The following is a 16,132-nucleotide window of genomic DNA, read 5'->3' on the forward strand; positions in this document are numbered from 1 at the left end:
CTCAACCAACTTGATCTCATAGACATATACAAAACAATAATAGCACTGTACACATTCTTTGCCAATGCACATGGATCATTCTCCAGAACAGACAATATACTAAGGCACAAAGCAAGTGTCAATAAATTCAAAAACATCAAAATAACAAAAAGGATCTTCTTGGATCACAATGCTATAAAATCAGACATCAGTAACAGGAAGAACAAGGGAAATAAATCAAATACATGGAAACTGAATAACACACTGCTTAAAAAACACTGGTTAATAGAAGAAATAAAAAATGAAATGAGAAAATTCCTAAAATCAAACAAGAATGAAAAGAACATACCAAAACCTATGAGACACGGCAAAAGCAGCAGTCAGGTCAATTTACAGCAATCAACACACACATCAAAAAGGAAGAAAGAGCCAACGTCAACACCTCAACCTACAATTTCAACAAATAGAAAAAGAGCAGCCAAAAAAGCCCACAATCATCAGAAGAAAGGAAATAATAAAGACTAGGGCAGAAATAAATGAAACAGAACATGGAAAAACAATAGAAAGAACCAACAACACTAGAAGTTGGTTCTTTGAAAGGATTAATAAAACTGACAAACCACTGGCCAAATTGACCAAGGAGAAAATGCAAATGACACAAATAAATGAGACAGGTGACATTACAACAGAATCAATAACAGAATACTAATAAGAGCTATATGCCAACAAACTTGAAAACCTAGAGGAAACGGACAAATTTTTAGAAACACACTACCTACCTGAACTAACATAAACTGAGGTAGAAAATTTGAGCAGACCCATAACAAAAGGAGAAGTTGAGGAGGTCATAAAAAAAAAAAAGTCCCAACAAAAAAAATCCCTGTTCCAGACGGCTTCACCGGAGAATCCTACAAAACATTCACAGAAGAGCTGACACCAATTCTACTCAAACTATTCCAGAACATAGAGAAGGATGGAACACTCCTGAATTCATTCTATGAATCATGCACAAGCCTGATACCGAAGCCAGGCAAAGACACCACTAAAAAAAGAAAATTATAGATCAATATCGCTCATGAATATAGACACAAGAGTTCTCAACAAAATTCTAGCCAATTCAACATGATATATGACCAAGTGGGAGTCATACCAAGTATGCAAAGATGGCTCAACATTACAGCGTAATCTATCACATACATAAAACAAAGGAAAAGAAACACAGGATCGTATCAACTGATGCAGAAAACACATTTGATAAAATCTAACACTTATTCCGATAAAAACTCTCAGCAAAACAGGAACAGAAAGGAAATTCCTCAACATAATGAAGGACATATATACAAAACCAAAAGCCAACATTATTCTTAACGGACAGAGACCAAAAGCATTCCCTTTGAAAACAGAAACCAGACAAGGATGCCCTTTATCACACTTTCACTCAATATTGTACTTGAAATCCTAGCCAGAGCAATAAAGCAAGAATGGGAAATAACAGGCACTCCGATTACTAATGAAGAAGTAAAACTACCCCTATTTAGCAATAATATCCTATACATAGAAAATCCCAAAGATTCTACAAGAAGGCTACTGGAACTAATAGAAGGATTCAGCAAAGTGGCAGGGTACAAGATCAACATACAAAAATCAGTTGGAGTCCTCTACATTAACAAAGAGAACTCTGAAAAGGAAATCGGGAAAACAACACAATTTACAAGAGCTCCCAAAAGGATAAAACACTTAGAAATAAACCTAACCAGGGGTGTAAAAGACATACAAAGCAAACTACAAAACACGACTACAAGAAAACAAAAGAGACCCATATAAATAAAAGAACATACCATGCTCATGGATAGGAAGACTTTAACATCGTGAAAATGTCAATACTACCCAAAGCGATCTATAGATACAATGCAATCCTGATCAACATTCTTTAAAGAGATGGAAAAACTAATCAGCAACTTTATATGGAAAGGAAAGAGACCTGGGATAAGCAAAGCACTACTGAAGAACAACAAAGGAGGAAGCCTCATACTACCCGATCTCAGAGCCTATTATACAGCTATGGTAGTCAAAACACCCTGGTACTCGTACACGACAGACACATAGACCAATGGGACAGAATTGAGAACCCAGAAGTAAATCTATTCAAGTATGTACAGCTGATATTCAACAATGGGCTGAAAGCCATTAAATAGGGAAGACACAGTCTCTTTCACAAATGGTGCTGGCACAAATGGATACCTATTTGCAGAAAAATGAAACAGGATCCATAACTCACATCACATACAAAAACTAACTGAAGATGGATTAAAGACCTAAATGTAAAACCTAAAACTATAAAGATTGTGGAAGAAAAAACAGAAGCATGCCTAGGGGCACTAATTTATGGTGTAAATAGACTATTAAACATAACTAAAAATGCGCAAACACCAGATGATAAACTAGATGACCGGGCCCTCATAAAAATTAAAAACACTTACGTGCTTCGAAATGGAAACCCTGGTGGTGTAGTGGTTAAGTGCTACAGCTGCTAACCAAGAGGTCAGCAGTTCAAATCCGACAGGCGCTCCTTGGAAACTCTATGGGGCAGTTCTACTCTGTTCTATAGGGTCGCTATCAGTTGGAATTGACTCGACAGCAGTGGGTTTGGTTTGGTATGGTGCATCAAAAGACTTCTTCAAAAGAGTAAAAAGTGAACCTACAAACTGGGAGAAAGTTTCTGGCAGTGACATATCTGACAAGGGAATATCCCTAAAATTTATAAAAACTTTATCACCTCAACAACAAAAAAACAATCCAATTAAAAAGTGGGCAAAGGATATGATCAGGCCCTTCACCAAAGAAGACATTCAGGTGGACAACATATAAATGAAAAGATGCTCGTGATCATTAGCCATTAAAAAAAAAAAAAAAGCCATTGCCGACAAGTCGATTCTGACTCATAGCAACCCTACAGGACAGAGTAGAACTGCCCCATAGGGCTAAAACATTTCTCAACCACGAAGGGACTCAAACCTTCAATCTTCTGATCCAAAGTCAGTGGCTTTATTGATTAGGCCACATGAGATGCAAATCAGAACAACCATGAGATATCATCTCACCCTAGCAAAAATGGCAATGACCAAAAAAAAAAAAAAAACCCAGAAAACAACAAATACTGGTGAGGATATAGGGAGACTGAGCTCTCATACACTGCTGGTGGGACTGTACAATGTACAATCACTGTGGAAAACAATATAGTACTTCCTTAAAAAGTTAGAAATAGAGATGCCTTACGATCCAGCAATCCCATTACTAGGTATATACCCTGGAGAAATAAGAGCCGTGACACACTAATGTTCACTGCAGCTTTATTCACAATAGCAAAAAGATGGAAACAACCTAAGTGCCCATCAACGGATGAATGGATAAACAAACTATGATACATACACACATGGAATGAATCTGGGAAACATCTCACAACATGGATGAACTGGAGGACATTATGCTGAGTGAAATAAGTCAGTCACAAAAAGACAAATATTGCATGAGACCACTATTATAAAAAGTCAATAAAAGTTTTACACACAGAAAGAAACATTCTTCAATGGTTACCAGGGATGGAGGGGGGAGGGAAGGAAAATCACTAACTAAATAGTAGACACATATTAACTTGGGAGAAGGGAAAGGCAGTACACAATAAGGGACGTGTCAGCACAACTTGACTAAGGCAAAGAAGGACAATGGGAGGAACCCAAGAGTAAAAGGGAACAACGGTAAATACTATTACATACACAATTCTGCAGTAACAGTAATAAAAATTTATGAATGGACACATAGGTGGATATGTAAGACGAACAGGTGAAGGATGGTGTATGAGAGCACACCCATGAGCATATATAGGTTTGGCCAGGGATATTTCTATATAATGTATTTGTAAGTGCTGCACATAAATCCATGTATATAGCAGAACACACAAGGGGCAAAGTTATGAAAACTTCTTAGCCATAACCAATTACCTTGAGGGACTGTATCACCAGGCTTGAGGGCTTAGGGGACATCTAGGTCAACTGGCATAACACAGTCCATAATGTTCTACATCCCACTTTGGTAAGTAACATCTAGGGTCTTAAAGGCTTGCAAGTAGCCATCTAAGATACAACTATCAATCTCTTCCGGTCCGGAGCAAAGAAGAGTGAAGAAAATCAAGGACTCAAGGAAACAATTACTCCAAAAGACTAAAGAACCACACAAACCACAGTCTGACTAGTCTGAGACCAGAAGAACTAGATGGTGCTCAGGTACCACTACGGACTGCTCTGATCGGGACCACAATAAAAGGCCCTGGATGGAGTGGGAGAAAAATGTAGAACAAAATTCAGATTCATAAAAAAGACCTGAATTATTACTCTGATAGAGACGAGGGGAACCCCCGAGAACATGGCCCTTAGACACCATTTAAACCTGGAACAGAAACTACTCCCAAAGATCACCTTTCAGCCAAACATCCATGAGAAATATGCTCTTCAGAACAATCAACTACATGAGACCAAAAGGGCAGCATTTGCCCAAAAACAAAGTTCAGAAGGCAGGCAAGATGGGTGAATGGAAACGGGGAACCCAGGGAGAAAGGGGGTAGAGTGCTGTCACATTGAGGGGAATTGCAACTAACGTCACAGAACAAAATGTATATAAGTTATTGAATCGGAAACAAATTTGCTCTGTAAACTTTCATCCAAACCACAATAAAATGTTCAAAATAAATAAATAAATAACACTGCTACTTTAAGCCACTGAAAAACAAAACAACAACAACAAAAAGGAAAAGTCAATGTTTTCTTTTAGAAACAATTTCAGAAGCTAAATGATTCCAAAGTTGGTCACATAAAATATAAAGGAAATGAATAATAACAATTGCTAGTAGTGACTGAGTACTAACTACGGGGCAGACACAGCATTAAATTCTTTGTTGTAAACTGAATGATTAATTCTCATACAACCGTGTTATGCATTGAATTATGTCCCCCCCAAAATACATGTTGAATTCCTGCCCCTTGCACCTACGGATGTGATCCTGTTTGGAAATTAGGATTTTCTTTTGTTACTTTAATGAGGGCATACCAGTATACGGTAGATCCTAAAACTAATCACCTCTGAGTTATTAAAGACCATAATTCTCTCTTTCTCACACACACACAAACACACATGGAGAAGGGGAAGACAGACGCCATGTCTGAGGACCATCCATAAGCCAAGGAATGCCAAGGAACCAAGGAATGTCCAGGGCTACCAACAAGAAAAGAATCAACATAGCTTAGACTCTGATTTGGATTTTTAGTCTCCAGAACTGTGAGAAAATAGATTTCTGTTCTTTACAGCCAAAATCAAAGGTGTGGAGTTTACATTAACTTTACCCAAAGAATTTGGTCTTTGCCCTTGGTTCCTGAGACGCGATCTCCAAAAAAAAAACCTTGGAATTTAAGTGCCTTTGCTAAGAACTCCAGACCACACCTAACAAATTAAGTAAGGTGATGAAGTGACTCTCGGGAGGCAGCTGGCCAGGCAAGACCCATCATGATCACCTTGTGATTATCAAGTAACCTCACAGAAGAGGGGCTGGAATTTGTATTACACAGTAAGATACCCAATAAAAGCTCTGGACACTGACATTCTATGAGCTTCCTGGTTGGTGAAAGAGAGGGTAAAAAACAGAATCAAACCAGCTGCCATTGAGTTGATTGCTACTCATGATGACCCCATGTGACGCAGAGTAGAACTACAATCCATAGGGTTTTCAAGACTGTGACCTATTGGTGGCAGACCGCCAGGCCTTTCTTCCCAGGTGCCTATGGGTTGGTTTAAACCACCAACCTTTCAGTTAGTAGTCGAGAGTTTAACCAATTGTGCCACCAGGGATGCCTCATGAGGAGGTAGCACATCCCTTTTTGGAAGCTCTGTGTTGGGAACCCTCCCAAACCTCACCTTATGTGTCTCTTCGTTTGTATACCTTTCCCTATAATAAAGCTGTAATTGTAAGCTCTTAAAAAAAAAAATCTAAAAATCAGTCTTAGCTCATGAGTCATGGGCTATAGTTTGTCAACTTCTGCATTAAAATGTTCATATTTTATGTACTTTGTTTATATTTTGTTATATTTAACAATAAAAAATATAAAAGAATCACTTAGGGGACTAAAGACGAAAGTAATTCTTTATCCATCTATTCTTCTCTTTCAACAATAAGTTTGGCCCATCCACTATCTCCAGAGACTGAACCCTGGTGGCACAATGGTCAAGCGGCTGCTAACTGAAAGACTGGCGGTTTGAACCCACCACCCACTCCTTGGGAGAAAAGACCTGGAGAGCCGCTCCCATAAAGATACAGCCTAGGAAACTCTATGGTGCAGTTCCACTCTGTCTTACTAGGTTGCCAGGAGTCAGAATCAACTCAATGGCACACACCAACAACAACACAGACTGAAAACTGACTAAGATACTATCCCTTCCATGTCAAGTGGGAAAGATCAGTTAAAATAATTACACCTTTACATGCTAAGTACTGTAACAGAAGGAAACACCAGTGAACAAAACAAGGCCCTTGCTCTCCTGAGATTCACACTCTAGCAGGAGAAGATAAACTATGAATTAACTGTATAATTAATTCTAAATACATAAAATATTAAGTGAAAGCTGTATTAAGTTTATACCACAGCAATGATAATGATTTACAATGGGACACATCGATATGAAAGAATCTCACTAAAGTAATGTTGAACAAAAGAAGCCAGGCACAAAACAGAAAAAACTCACCTATGCTGTAAGAAGCTAGGACAGTGGCCACGGCTATGGCAGGGAGGGGGCTAATGACTAGAAGGGAACACAAGAGGGACTCTGGACCTATTTTGTTTCTTATGCTGGATCACCAAGGTATGTGCAGTTTGTGAAAATTCATTAAGCTGTAGACTTAGATGTATTCTTCTATATGTATAAATATGAATCAATAAAAAAGTATTAAATATATAGAGAAATTAAAAAAAAATATATATATATATATATGTCAGGGAGTGATAACTAAGAATGAAAATGAAGCAGGATTAGAGACAGAATGGCAAGGAATGAGGGACAGCTATTTTAGAAAGGTTGGCCAGGAGAGACCTTTCTAATAAGGTAATTTTCCAGCAACAACCTTGTGAAGAGATTGCAAGTCATAAGGATATCTGAGAAAAGTGTTCCTGGAAAAGCAGATAGCACATACAAAGGCTCTGAGGCAAAAAAAGTGCTTCACAGTGTTTGAAGAGCTGTAAGGAGGCCAGTGTGGCTGTAGTGGCACACAAGAAAGGGAGAGCAGTAGGAGACGTCAGTCAGGTGGGTGGGGGACTACAAATCCCACGTGCAGGGGCTTTCAGACCATTTAAGACATCGATATAGGAAGCCACTGGATGGTTCCAAGCAGAGGAGTGCCAGAATCTGCCTGAACTTTTTAACAGGATCACTGGGCTACTATATTGACTAAAGGTGGGATGAGGGCAGGAAAAGGGAGACCACTTAGGAGGTGAATGCAGAGAACAGAATAGAAAAGTGGTCAGGCTCTGAGGTATCTTAAGGGAAAAGCAAACAGGGTTAACTGAAGAGTTATGGCTTAGATTATAAAGTTTATGGCCTGAAAAACTGGATGGAGGAAACTGTCATTTACCAAAACAGGCCAGATGGCAGGAAGAGCAGTTTTTGTTATTGTTGTTTTTGGTAGTGAAGGGGATCAAGAGTTTCATTTAGGACGTGCTAAAGTTCAAGTTGCCTCTTAGGTATATAAGTGGATATGTTAAGTAGGGAGCTGGATATATAATTACCAGGGGGACTGGTGCCTAAGAGAAGGGCTAGCAAATTCAGTTATACTAAATGGCAGATATGGGTACTGATGCAAGTACCTTGGCATATCTGGGGCAGAAGCATGTGGAAGTTCTCTTCTGATTGCTTCTACTTTCTCAGTAAAATAAAAAGCGAGGCCATCTGTTGAGGCAGCGGAGGGAAGGAGGTACTGCTGGAGGCTTGAAAATGACAAAATGATGAAACAGTCATCTAAGAAGGGAACTGACTAGGGATATAGTAGGACTGGCAGGTGGGTAGGGATACACTCTAAGTTAGGGGGGGTCAAGAAACAAAGTAAGATCACTCAGCATGGGTGTTTTTTTTCCCAACAATGCTAAGCTGCTTGGAGACAGGCAAGGAAATGGTAGAACATTACAATTAAGCAGGCTGGCTTTTTTCAGAAAGTATGATCAAGAGAGTGAGTCAAGGGAATTGAGGGTATACACAAATCAGTGATGATAATAATGAAACTCAAAATCTAAGCTGGGAAAGGATAAAGAGCTTCTCAGTGCAATGGAATACAGAAATTAAGGCTTGGTTCTTGTCCTAACATCCGATACATACTTAGATTTATATAAAGAAGACGAAGCCCAGTCATCGTTCTTATAGCTCGCAGACGCATCTACAGATCACTGGGTTTATCTTTTGTCTTCAGGTAAGACTTCATCTAAACTGACAAACTATTTACCAAATGAAAAAACTATTAAAGAAAGGAGCAATAAACAACATGGATAAATTCTACAAAACGTATTTGTCCCAAATAGATAATTATACAATCCAATTTAATTTTTTTTTTTTTATTTTAATTGGTTTAAAACTTAAGAAAATAAAGACATAGGCCTCCTGGATGGTTATCTAACAAAACTTAACCTCCCAAAACAGATCTAGATGTCAAACACTTCTAGCATTTTAAAATATGGCAAAGATGACAGAACAATAACGCAAACCTTCCAGTTGAATATGTTTTCATGAGTGCTTTAAGAATTACAATCACCCTAATGAATGCATGTTTTATGAGACAATAGAGAAGGAGGAAGTGTATTTTAAAATAGAGACCTAAATCATTTACAGAAAGAACAGTATCATCCAATGCTGCTAGGGCAGAGAAAATCAACTTGCCTAAACAGAGGCCTAGGATGAAAACTCCTAATCTCAGAGAGACCCTCACCCACCCTGTTCCCCAAGATCTCACAGCAATACTTGGGGCATTAGTGGGTTTCACAGAGGTCTTGTATAGTATCAACAAATCATCCAAAGGCACTTGGGGAAATTAACACAAAATCCTACATTAGCTAGCTCAGGGTTTCTCAACCTCAGCACACCTGACATTTTGGACCAGGTAATTCTTTGTGTTGAGGGGCTGTCCTATTCATTACAGGATATTTAGCAGTATCTCTGGCAACTGCCCACTAGACGTCTATGGTATCTGCCCTTCCCTCCCTCACTTAGGACAACCAAAATGACTCCAGACATTGTAAAATATCCCTCTGGAGGCAAAACTGCCCCTTATTAAGAACCACTAAGTTGGCTATACTGTTTTAAAGACTTTCATATCTCGCTTACAGGCTGGAAACAAGCCTATCTCAAATCTGCACAGCACTAGCTTCTCTAGTGCTACATCACTGAGTATGCTCTGTGGAGAATTCAAATGCCATGAGCTGAGCAAATGTTTTTAAAAAATTAATGGAACAAATATGCCTGGCAAAGACAAAAACCTAATGTCTGGATTAGAAATGACTTCCTTGACAGAACACTGAGCTGCAGACTCAGAAACAATGTATTATACTGAGAGAATAGGGTCGGTGCTTATGAAAAGGTTGATTTACTGATATAGATTTGAATCTATGTAAGGAATTCACAGTTAATACTATGAACTTCTCTCCCTAAAGGCTCATTCTGCAGGGGTAATATTAGCTGAAGAAAAACTGTGCTGGAGTGTTCCTGAGCTTTCTGTCTCCTACAACAGGTGTCAAATTTCTCCAGGTGAATGCTTACCGGTAAGGGATTGGATAAGGAATGTTGCGGTGAGGATCGTGCAACTGGTGGAACACTTCTGCCAGGGCTGGTTCCTGGCCCGCTTCCCCCAGCAAACTGGCCAACAGGGAAAAACGGATATGAATAATTCAAAACAGTGCTATGCTTCAGATAAGGAGAGTAAAAGATTAACACACAAACAGGTCTTAATTACATATGGCCCCTTAAGTTAATATATCTTATTCTAGGGAGAAAATGCCATCTTTTTAACAAGATTTTTAAGAAGGAGCTCCAGCAGAAATGTACCAAGATATAAAGAAAACGCGGCTAGAAAGCTGAACACGTGGTTTTGAAAGGACATGAGAGAAGAATGTTTTCCCTTCTTTTCTCAATATACACGAAGCAGGAATACAGTGGTACAGTGGATGTTAAGCGTCTTCTTTAGAAACCACTAATGATGGGTCAGCGAGCTTATTACATGTTGCACTGGACGAAAGGGAAGAGGACAAAAGAAGAGTCCAAGTCATTCCATTTCAATCTTTGTTAAGACACGAAACCTAGTTCTGGCCAAGAGAAAAATCACCTCATTTGTGAATTCTTATATCATCGCAGACAAGACACATATTAAACAAATTTAAGTTTAGGAAGTCAGCAGCAGTTTCCTCTTGCTGAGAAATGGGGCAGAATTAGATTGATGAATATGGGAAGAAAGGCAAAATAGTGCTTTCTAAAGCTTTCCATGAACTCAAAGATTGAGGTTTTTAAGAAAAATCACGATTTTTTTTCCCCCAAAATTTAACTTACCTCAAAGTAATCACTAATTTTATGTCCCCTAGGAGTGCCTTTCCCTGAAAATGAAACCAAAGTAAGTACAGTTTTTCCAATACACATGTAAATCATCATTCACTAAAATGCACTGTGTATTCAGTAACTGCATAGGTTGCTGTCAACTTAAGTGTCAGCTTTTGCTCTGAACAAATGAGCCAAAATACCTGCACCCTTAGAACAGAGAGTCTCCCCCCGTCGTAAGAGACTAAGCAGCAGAAGGAATTTTTCACAGTTTGCCTTCCTTTAAGATTCAATAATCTTTCTTTTATTAATACACCAAAAAAACGTATGCCATAATTGTGAATCAAAACAAATCTCTAGTCCATGCACCCAATCCTAAAATCTAAGAGAAAGGAAAGCTCAAAACAGACTCATTAGAATTAAAGGGTTTATTCTGTCTCACACAAAACTTAATGTGGTCTTGTCACTTTGGGAGAATTCTCACCCCCCGAAAGTAAAAAATGAATTATTTACAGATAAAAAAAGAAAATATGCAAATAGGCTGGGACTTTCATTTCTCAGAACAGGAGATGGGGAAAAAAAGCCAAACCATTTATCCTTTATTTGATTATATAAAAATATTTGGCATTATAACCACTATATTTAGAGCTTTATTCCAGAGTGCTCCAGTGTTCAACTAAATAAGTGCCACAGAAGAACAGTTGGAAGAAAGAACAACATAAATGAAATAGTTTCTGGCGCCCATGATTAACAAATCACTGATCTAAAGCAAGACAATGTAACCTCTTTTCTGTACAATACATGTTCAGTCTGATGAAAAACCTGTGGCAAGAAGATCTTTAACTTTGAAGAGGGAAAATAAGAGTCCCCAAAGAACTGACACTGTTTTGTCAGGTGTATATCAAAGGGCAAGTCTGTAATAAACAGCCTGATATTCCCTTATGGTACACAAATCTCCTTGGTTAGGAATCCCTGTATACATACTAATTATTTAGTGTGAGTGAGAAAATGCTATCTAGGTGCATGAGAATTTGCTGTTTTTATTGGTGTGAAATGATTACTACCTTGGCTAGTTTCATATGGTTCAGCTTTTCTTTTCCGGTTTCGCTGGTCATTCTGCTTTTTCTCAGGAGTCTGTGAAATACCATATACATCACAATTAGCAATTCGGTACCTTTTTCACATTGCGAAAAATAAGAGAGTATGTACAAAACATATATGTATAAGGAGATATGACTGGCACAGACAAGTCCTAAATTGGTGTTCTTCTCTTCCCAGAAACCCAGTGCCGTCGGGTCGATTCCGACTTAGAGCAGGGCAATAGAAAGAATAGAGGGTTTCATATCAAACTACCCATGCAATTTTCAGCAAACTGCTTAAGATATCAGAGCCTTAATTTTCTCATCTGTAAATCAGGGTTGCTGCAAATCTTAAATGAAGTATTTATAAAGCATAAATGTAGTACAAATGTTAAGCATATAGCAGATAGGCTGTCAAACAACAGCAGTTATAATATTTCTACTTTAAAAGATAAAATAGTATAAAGCTATTAGTTGGGCACTAAAAAGGTTAAGAAAGACTTAGAAAAAGTCTGACTTTTCAACCACTGTTGTTCATCTAGTAACAGATTTTTTTATTTTAGTTTTTTAATTATTTATTTAATTGCTTCTGAGTATGACAGAAATGAAGATGTATTAATAGTATTAAGGAGAAAACCTAAATGCCTTCATGCCCCTAATGCTTTTACTTTTTTTTTTACTTTCAATCCAGTTAATAAAACTTACAATACAATCTTCTTTTAAAGTCATATCAAAATCAACTTCCTATATGCAAAAGAAGAGATACAGGCATCTATAAAAACTTTTTAAGTTTTCAGCACTCTCTATACACATACACGGAGCCCTGACGGCACAGTGGCTAAGCACTCAGCTGCTAACCAAAATGTCGGCGGTTTGAATCCACCGGCCGCTCAGTGGAACAAATATGTAGCAGTTTGCTTCTATAAAGATTTACAGCCTTGGAAACCCTATGGGGCAGTTCTACCCTGTCCTATAGGGTCACTATGAGTCGGAATCTACTCAATGGCAACGGGTATACACATACATCATGATATGAGAAGAGACCAAAGGAAACAGATTAACTTAAACTCAATTCGCAACCAAAATATCTGCAAAATCAATCAACTTGCTCTATCTAACTTCTTGATTTTTTTTTTTTTGACTTCTTATCTAAGTGCAAAGTTGGTGATTGCAGATTTAGACTCATATCCATGCAGCCAGGTTATCTGCTTAACCAAAAAAAAAAAAAAAAGGCTGAACTTCCATTTAACCAGCAAATAAAACCATCTTCAAATTCTATAATTAAAATTAGCCAGGCTACACTGACCCAGTTAGCGAAACAAGTGTTAAAACTTAGGGCATTTAAACTAATTCAGTTAAAAAAACTGCACAATTTCTGCCCTTTATTGATGGTCAAAACACACACACACACACACACCACCCACACACGATTTAAACAATAAAAACCCTTCAGAGCCAAGCATAGCTACAGATGCAAACAGCATACAACTCAAAGGGGAGCCATTCACACAGACTATAACTGCACCTCCCTAGCATTACGCAGTGCTATCTTTTAACTCAGACTGAAAGTGTGTGAATATGAAAAGTTGTGTAATGAATGTGGCTTCTTACCTCTACTTCTTTATCACTCAAGGACCCCACGCTGCACAAGCTCTGATTGGAAGACTCACTATTGAGCGGCCCCTGGAAAGAAAAAAAAACACTATTTAAAAACAACTCTAATTTAAGATGAAAGCAAAACTGAGAAGCAGCAGAAACCTGCTGATTTTGACATCTAAATTAGGTCAAAAAGCCAAGAGTTAACTGTAATAACTTCAAACCAATTTGCAAAGAACTCAGTCAATTACGGTACTGTGCCCCCATCTTAAAATTCTCTAGATTCTGTGTGCAGCTTTCCCTTCTAGAGGTACTTTTGAATGTAGTAAATTCATTCTTTCAGGAAAATTGGCATGAGAAATCCATTCTCATGTCCTCTTGCATCATACAATTATCTGAAAGTTGGGTGTTAAGGAGTATGTTACAGTTCTAGACTTTCTTAAGAGGGGTGTCAGAGAGTAAAATGAAGCAAATGCTATCCTGAGTCATGCCTTAGGGAGGCAAACGTCCTAGCTCAAAATACAAAGTTATGAGAGATCAAGTCCAGCATTACAGCATGAGCAGTACTGCTGACCTACTCCAGAGTGCAACTGGTGAAAATTAGTTTTAAAAAAACAACCATTCAAAAACTCTAGAGATGGTCCTAAAGGAAAACAAAAATGAAGAAACATTTAGTCAAGAAAATCTACAAAAATTCGTTAAGAAAGGTAAGAGCCTGTGATATTTAAACCAAGAACATGCCCTTCTCCCCTGCCTCACAGCTCTGCAAGACTCCACTCAGGAATGCTGCAGCCAAAAACACAGGACTCCCTCTACTCCCAGCTCCAGCCAGAGGGCTTTCTTCCCAGGAGGAGCAGGACTACAGTGTTTCTCACTAAGTACCACGCGAGTGCAGTACAGAAGTGAGGGCTCCCTTTCTCTCCCCAACATCCACTTGTAAAATGGAGGCTCTACACTGGGCTTCCTATGCTAAAAATAATGGATCCCTGATAGCCCTACTAGCCCTTCCCCAGTTTGTGCGGCTGTGGTTCTACCCCAGCAGAGGCAAGCCAGGAAAATCTCAGGCTGATGGCCCCTCCTCAACCAAACACTCAGCTAACCCTAGCTCTAGAACACTGGCTCTGAGATTTTGCCTGAGGGTAGGGGAAAAAAAAAAAACCTTGCCAGTCAAGGCAATTCCAACTCATAGTGATCCTACAGGACAGAGTAGAACTGCCCCATAGTGTTTCCAAAGAGCAACTGATGGATGACCTTTTGGTTAGCAGCCATAGCCCTTAACCACTGCACAACTAAGGCTCTGAGAAAAAAAAAAACCCAGTGCCGTCGAGTCGATTACAGAAGGAGGTCTGAAAACAGATGAGAGCTCCTCATCTCTTACCAAAGAAACTGACTTCATTTCCAACAGAGTGTGGAAGAGTTTAAGCCTAAGGGTGCTCTGAAGAACAGTGCAGGCTGTAGTGAAAGGCAATTGGGAGGAAATGTGTAGATTTTCTTCTTTAAAATATTTTATTAATATTAAATATTAATTAATAACAATAATATAAATTATTAATATTTTATTTTGTTGTTGAGAACATACTCAGTAAAGCATACACCGATTCAACAATTTCTACATGTACGATTCAGTGATGCACTGATTGCATTCTTCGAGTTGTGCAACCATTCTTGCCCTCCTTTTCTGAGTTGTTCCTCCCCATTAACATAAACACACTGCCCCCTAAATTTCCTATCTAGTCTTTCAAGATGCTGTTGTCAGTTTTGAATCCCTGGTGGCGCAACAGTTAAGAGCTTGGCTGCTAACCAAAAGTCAGCAGTTTGAATCCACTCCTCAGAAACCCTACAGGACAGTTCTACTCTGTTGTATAGGATCACTATAGGTCAGAATCGACTGTATGGCAAACAGGCTTGGTTTTTTGTTTGGTTGTCAATCTGAAGCCCTGGTGGCGCAATGGTTAAGAACTCAGCTACTAAGCAAAAGTCAGCAGTTCAAATCTACCAGCTGCTCCTTGAAAACCTTATGGGGCAGTTCTACTCTGCCCTGTAGGGTTGCTATGAGTTGGAATTGCCTTGATAGCAACAGGTTTGGTTTTGGTTGTCAATTTTATCCCATACAGATAGTTCTTAAAAGAGCATAATCCTCAACGCACACATTCTTTACTAGTTAAGCTAAGATACTGTTTGGTTTCAAGAAGACTTCGGTAGATATTTTTGGTTTATGGTGTAAAGATTATCTCAGAGAAATAGTTTTGGGGGTTCATCCAGCCTCCATGGCTCTAGGAAGTCTGGAGTCCATGAGAATTTCAAATTCTGTTTTGCATTTTCTCCCTTTTGGTCAGGATTCTTTTATAAAATCTTTGATCAAAGTATTCGGGTAATGGTAGCCAGGAACCATCCAGTTCTTCTGGTCTCACGGTAGAGGAGGCAGTTGTTCATGGAGGCAATTAGCCATACATCCATTTTCTCCTCCCATTCCTGACCCTCCTTCTTCTGTTGCTCCAAGTGAATAGAAGTCAATTATTGTGCATTGGATGGCCGCACAGCCTAAGAGAGTACACCAGTTAGTTTTCAGAAGAAAACAAGGGAATAAGACAGCTGGGAGGAGTCCTCTAGGGATCAGAACTAGTATCAAACACAGACCTCAGAAACTTCCTTTCAAGGAACCACAACTTGATTGGACTATTTTGTGGAGAAATTTATGCCCCCGGGCATTTTTGGAAACAACAGGGCAATCAGAACAATCACTGGAGTTCAACAGCTGGGTGGGGTAAGCAAAAGAATAGAAGAGAGCCCAGCCAGGTACAACATCATCCTAGGGTAACATACTCAAAAGCTGAACCTCCCTGAGGAGCAACATCAAAGACTAAACACTGTAG

The 16,132-nt window shown here is 38.8% G+C and overlaps 1 protein-coding gene across 7 annotated transcripts in view; it reads right to left on the bottom strand.

Annotated features, from left to right (window-relative positions):
• TLK2 (tousled like kinase 2) overlaps positions 1 to 16,132 on the bottom strand; it is a 145,020-nt gene that overhangs the window by 71,283 nt on the left and 57,605 nt on the right. For 3 of the 7 annotated variants that reach the window (XM_023553783.2, XM_064270960.1, XM_064270961.1), the window contains exons 3-6: positions 13,275 to 13,346; positions 11,649 to 11,718; positions 10,600 to 10,643; positions 9,817 to 9,912 (exon numbers count right to left, since the gene is read on the bottom strand). In XM_023553783.2, the coding sequence (XP_023409551.1) occupies positions 9,817 to 9,912; positions 10,600 to 10,643; positions 11,649 to 11,718; positions 13,275 to 13,346 (282 nt within the window). The remainder of the gene's footprint in view (positions 1 to 9,816; positions 9,913 to 10,599; positions 10,644 to 11,648; positions 11,719 to 13,274; positions 13,347 to 16,132) is intronic. The other 4 variants (XM_064270966.1, XM_064270962.1, XM_064270965.1 and 1 more) reach the window with 2 other exon arrangements.

This window comes from Loxodonta africana, chromosome 18 (genome assembly GCF_030014295.1).
Source record: "Loxodonta africana isolate mLoxAfr1 chromosome 18, mLoxAfr1.hap2, whole genome shotgun sequence".
In the NCBI taxonomy this organism is placed as follows: domain Eukaryota; kingdom Metazoa; phylum Chordata; class Mammalia; order Proboscidea; family Elephantidae; genus Loxodonta; species Loxodonta africana.